Source organism: Haliaeetus albicilla, chromosome 1 (genome assembly GCF_947461875.1).
Source record: "Haliaeetus albicilla chromosome 1, bHalAlb1.1, whole genome shotgun sequence".
Classification (NCBI taxonomy): domain Eukaryota; kingdom Metazoa; phylum Chordata; class Aves; order Accipitriformes; family Accipitridae; genus Haliaeetus; species Haliaeetus albicilla.
In genome coordinates, this window is record NC_091483.1 from 59,306,030 (window position 1) to 59,312,109 (window position 6,080).

Genomic DNA, 6,080 nt, shown 5'->3' on the forward strand with positions numbered 1-6,080 from the left:
TTAGATTCATCTATTTCATTCAAATATTAAAGAGATACAAAGTTACAAAGATCTCTGTTAAATACACAATATCCCATTTCTTAAGTTAATGTGTAGAGCTTTTACTAAAACTAGAAATAATAAAGCAAGCAGAGCAAAAACGCTTCTGTTGCTGAAGTGTTAAAAGACTTTTAAATGCTTTTTCAAAATACACAAGAAGCCCCAGACTTGACTTAAAAAAAAATAAATTAAAAATCCTTCATCTCTTATCTGTAAACCAGACCACAAGATAGTCTAAAATTCACGTTTTAGTGATTTTCCAGAAATGTCATTTAAGTCAAGGAAACAGAACGCACTAAGTAATATGAAAAGTATATTTAGTCATATGCATAGCAAGGATCCATAGCATCCTTGTCCAAGGATCCATAGATCCTTATCCATAGCAAGGATAAACACCCTTTTCAGAACTCTTTCTTCACAGATATTTAGAAGTGAAATTTGGTGCTTCCAATACATACTTCAAATGCAGAAGGAATTAACTACCATCCAGCTGCTCCCTTTTAAAAATATTTCTGGTTCCACCACTCTATTTCAGCCCAAAGGTGAGTAGTAGAAGACAGAGAACAAACTTCCTATGTACTTTTTCCAAGTGTGCCTGCCCCCTCCCCCAGGCATTTGTGCTCATACTACGTCTGCAAGGAAGCAGAGGGGATGCTCTTCATGTTCAGGTGTAGATCAAAGCATCAAATCAAGAATAATTTAAGTGCAGATAACGTGAACCACTTTGCCTTCAGAGAGGGACTTAAAACTTCTAAATTACAAATTTAGCATCACTATTCATGAAAAAGGTTTGGTTTTTTTAAAGAAACAAAGTTTAATAATCATTTTAGTACACAAATCACAGAGAAAAAAACCACATTTTTTTTCTCTGTGATTTGTAGTATTTAGTTATAGCTCCATTCACCATCTCACTCCACGTTTTCATGCTCAGTAGTACTAACACCGTAGTTTGACTGCCTTTGAACGTACAAACATTCACAAAAAACTTTGCTTGCAACTTAGACAACCATTGAGTAATGATGAAGTTTTGCATTCAAGACAGGGGAGATAGTATATTCTGTAAAGAGCAGTTTTATACATACAGCAATATGTATAAAACTCATATGTATAACACTCATATGTAGTTGCTAATGGCAGGAAAAAGAAATATCAAACTCTTCTGTATTGTGACTTTAAAACACCATAATTTTAGTTTCATAAGAATTGTGATCTGATTTCTGGGAAGCTTTAGGCAGCTTAAAGGCTATTTAATAATGTTATTTATTTCCAACATTCTGTACCGAGCCCTTCAATGTATAAACTAAACAAACAGGAATAGTGAAAAGTGTGCTCACTAGATCCAACCTTTACAGCAAGAAAATTTAGCATGGATCTCCCCCAAAACCTATGTAAGTTAACGTTTCTTTTTTTCTACATAAAGCAAAGGGAAAGGGTCTTGAAGCCTTTAGACAGCACTTTCAAATAAAGACTTCTTTGTTCCCACAATATCAGCTGGTTATATGGGGTACAAGGTCTAGATTTTCTAGTTTTGGTATAATGGTATCCACCTAGAAATTTCTCTTAGTTTACATGCAATTCTGTATTTGCTGTGCAATAGCTTGGCAAAATCAGCCTGGGCTCTGAAAGCAGCTGTAAAACAAGGCCCTTACATTTTTCTAGGGGCTAGTTCAAGCTGCATAGCAACAATGCTGTTAGCACACACTTAATTTAAAAGCACATCAACTACTGCTACCTCAAACATATTTCCCCTCAGTCATTAGTATGTATCAAAAATTATCCTCTCTATTTTTCCTCTGTGAATATGTCCAGATTTCTAAAAAGACAGCTTTAAGAGTTACATATTCACATTAACATCTCACAAGCATCTAACCTGCAACATCATCCCAAGCAGGACGACAATGACGACACAACCATTAAAACCTATCTGGCTGACGTCCACCAAGTCGGATACAGACACAGCAAAGGCTGTACTGATGCAACCCTGCAAACGCTGCTGTACCTTCCCCCAAACTGATCAGAACTTCTTTAATGTCCCCCTGAAAGCAGCCAGCTTCTCTTACTGACCACCACGTACCTCAGAACGTACGGTTCAGAAAACGAGGTACCGCGACTGAAATGAGTGAGGCTTTAAAAGCACCCACCTGAAGGGGAGTAAGCCTGCCGTGGGATAAAGGAAGTTCTGTATTGAAGTAACCTAAATAAACAGGGGTTTACCTGCAATCCTTTGAAAAAAATAATAAATAAAACCACACTCTCGGCCTCAGGCACTGGCTGACCAGAGGGATGACTTAAAGGGGACGTGCGAGATCACATCCCCCACACCTCAGCCTCACCGATTCGCCTCATCGCCCCGCGGCCCGCCCGGAGAACCCTCTCCCCGGCGGAGGCGCGTGGGCCCGGCCGCGCGCGGGCGGCGGCACTCGGGCGCGTGCGGCGGGCCGCGGGAGGGCGCGGGCCGCGGGAGGGCGCGGGCGCCCCGCGCCGGGCAGGCCCCGCCCCGCCCCACACCCTCCGGCCTGGCAGCGCGCTCCCGGGCACCGGCCGCCCGCCGCGGGCGGCGGGGACCCCCGCCGGGGGCCTGCCTGCCCGGCCTCCTCGGGCCGCGCCCCCCCGCCGCCGCCACTGCACTTCCTGGGCCCGGCCCGCCGGCCCCGCTCCCCTCCTCGTACGGCCGGCGGCTCCCGCTGCCCGCTGGGGGAGGGGCTCCGCGGCCCCCCTCCTCCCCCCCCCTCCCGGCGGCTGGCGGGTCCCGTCTCCCCGGGAATCGCCATTCCCCTCCCCGAGGCCGTGGGACGGGCCCACCCCCAGCGTGGGGAGGTGGGGCCGAGGGGGAAGCGGGGTCCCCGCGCAGGCCGGCGGGGCGCCCGCACCTTCCCCTGCTGCCCACACTCTCACACACACACACCACACACACGGGGAAGGGTGGCGGCGGCACGCAGGGGGAGGGGGGGGGGAGAGGCTCTAACCTCCTCGCTCTTCAGCACCTCCTTGAACTCCCGCTTGATCCTCTGCACCGCGATGTTAGCCATCTCTGCAGCGAGCACCCACTCGCCGCTGCCGCCGGGCCCAGCGAGCTCCGCCGCCGCTCTCGCTGGATAACTCCCGGCCCCACCAAAATGGCGCCCGCGCCGAGCATGCGCGCTAGGGCAGCCGGTTCTGCTGCCGCCGCCGCCGCCGCTCAGGAGGGGCCGCCGTGTGCGCGGAGCGGAGCGGGCATCGGGGCTCCCCGACGGTGGGGGTCGAGTGCCGGCCGGCGGCGGGGGCGGCGGCATGCGCTATCGGCCTCCGCTATGGGTCTCCTCCTCGCCGCTGCCCCCGAGGGAAGGATGCCGCCGCCGCCTTCTGAGGAGGCGCGGCGATTTCGTCCCGCTCGCCGCCCGCCCCGGCAGACACCTGCCTGCCGCCGCTCGCCGTGTCATGGGCCGGGCGGGTTCCCGGCGGCGCCGGGCGAGAGCGTGAGGAGAAAAGTCTGCGGGCAGAGCCCTGCCGCCGCCCCGCGCCGCTGGCGGGCCCCGGGGCAGCGTTAAGGCGGTTGTGTTGTCACGGCTCCCGCCGCCGGCGGCGCGGCCCTCCCGGCCTCCCCTGCCCGGCCCGGCCCGGCCTTGTGCCCGCAGCGCGCAGCAGGGGGGAGCCCTGAGGCAGCGGGCCGGGGAAGGGGGTTGGAGGAGTGCCCTCGGGAGGGCTGGGCCGGGGGTCGGTCCGAGGTAGCAGGGGGGAAGTCCGAGGTGTCCCCGAGGAAACAGCTGGCGCAAGGAGCAGCCGACACGTCTTCTGGTGGAGTCCCCGAGCAAAAATAACCGGGGAGGCGGGGGTTCACATGCCTTGAGGATCTGCTCGACCTGCCCATACAGCAGTTCCCATCTGTTTGGGGTTTTTCCCCCGCCTTATACTCGCTGGAGAAAACTGCAGTTCCTTACACATCTCTCTCCTGGCCCAGCTACTTGCCCTCTTCCCGCCCTCGTCCTTCCCTTGGGGACGCTGCTGCCTCCTCACACCGGACAGGGGGGAACTTGCAGGCCCGGCAGGCCTAGGAGCAGGCAACTCTGAGGAGGCAGTGTAAGAAACTGTTTCTGTTTATGGCTTCTGCTACAAGATTTTAAAAGTAGAGTAAAAGGTGAACGTCAATCCTGTCTAATGGACTGTTACATTTTATCGCCGAAGCAAACGGCAAGCCACAGATGTTTCTCTGTCTAGAAATCTAAAATAGGATACCAGTAACCATCCCTGCGAGCCTGAGGTGCACAAAATACGGTATGGAATGGAAGATCATAGATAGATTTTCAGAGGAGAATATGAGATTGCATTTACAACTGTTGTTTATTCAGGAACTAGAGGCTTTCAAGACATTAAGGTCTATAGAAGGATTTTATAGTGCCTCTTAACGGTGCAGTGCAGGACAATGTACAACATAGATATTTATCTCAACAAATGTCTACTTCTGGTATGGCTGTCATCTGCAAGTACTGTTTATTTATCTCCATTAGTATACATAGCATTTTGACTATTATATACACAGTGAAGAAAGTATAGTCCCAACTGATAAAAAAAAAAAAAACAACTGGCAACTGTATACAGATGCATACAGTCCATTTTCTATGCATGTTTGCTCTTCCCCTGTGGTTTGACTGGAAAAAGTCCATTTTCCTGCAAGAATGTTGTACCATGTGCCATCCGTTCATCGAACTAGGTCATCTTCAGACCGAAACTTGTTTTTAATGCAATACACAATGCAGTTTTTCAGCTGAGGTTTTCAGCACCTTTTTTGAGAAGAACCATTTTGCATTAGGCCTGATTTCTTTTTAATGACTTCTAGTGTGATCTTGGGCCTTCATCTTCAGAATAATTTAGACATCTAAGTCCCACTGATGTGTCTTAAGTTCCCTTTGAGGAGGTAGGCCATGGCTTCTCTGTGCCTTAGGGTCTTACCTGTAAAATAAGGGTAATAACTCTTCTCTGCCTTTTAGATCTCACTGATGAAAGTTAGGTTTATGGTGTGCTGAGCTTCAATTGAGTACTATACACAAAAATTATAAAGGTAGTACATAAAATCTCTAGGTTAAATGCCTTATGTCTTTTCAGACAGCTCATAGAAAGAAGCTGAGCTTCTAATATTCAGATTTTGCTCTGGATGAAGTGGAAAACATGACCTTTATCAAGTGTCAGAATCCTTTGTGTTCCTGTGGTATGCTTATATGTTATAGGTAGTAGACATTCAGTAATAGCCACAGTAAAGGGCAATGATTTTGCTTTGTATCTAGGTTCATTTTCATGTGCTCATTTGGATTACAAATGTCAGAGTCTGTTACTGCAAAAAGCAAATCAAATTATTATGAATTACTGTATCTCTTTTCCATAGTATACCCCATTCCTTTCCCTTGTCCTTAAATAGGCATCTTTAACTTATCTCACAGTTGTTTCATATTCACCATTTACTGTGTTATTTTTCTGTTTGGTAAAAGATAAATATAGAAAGGGGTTTGGGCGAGTAGAACAGAGTAGTGGCGAGTTTTGCCAGGATTAAAATACTGCATAAAAATCAGTACCTTATGGAATCAACATGTTGGGGTTATCATTGTATACCCCCTATACTGTTTTACACTTTATTGTAGTAGCTTACTGTTTTACAGAAGACTCTGCAGGGTTTTAGGCCAGAACAGGACCACAGACTAGCACTCTCTGAATAGTTGTTTGGGGTTTTGGTTTAGTTTTAAGGTTTGTTTGGGGTTTTTTTTGTGAAATAAGAAAATGCTTAGAAAAAATGAGAACATAGCCTCTTTGTGTTTTCAGTGACTTCCATGTCTGACTTTGTAATGTATTTTGTAGTATGTTGATAATAGAGTCCTGTGTCTATCCTCTGAATTAAGTTCTCATTAGTCTTTCACCCTTAGAAAAATCCATACATAAAATGTAAAACTGTAGTCTGTTGAACATAGTCAGCTCACTTTTTGAATTACAAAATTTTGTACTATATCTGATTTCAGGAGATAGTTCTTTCATCAATGTCATCATCAATTTAGTCTTATACCAAACAGTTCTTTCAA

At 47.8% G+C, this 6,080-nt stretch overlaps 1 protein-coding gene across 1 annotated transcript in view; it reads right to left on the minus strand.

The window, feature by feature from the left end:
• Window positions 1-3,616, minus strand: part of UBE2K (ubiquitin conjugating enzyme E2 K) — a 48,808-nt gene extending 45,192 nt beyond the window's left edge. The window contains exon 1 of the mRNA XM_069791445.1: window positions 3,006-3,616. Within this exon, the coding sequence (XP_069647546.1) occupies window positions 3,006-3,311 (306 nt within the window). The 5' untranslated portion in view covers window positions 3,312-3,616. The remainder of the gene's footprint in view (window positions 1-3,005) is intronic.
• Between the last annotated feature and the right edge of the window lie 2,464 nt (window positions 3,617-6,080).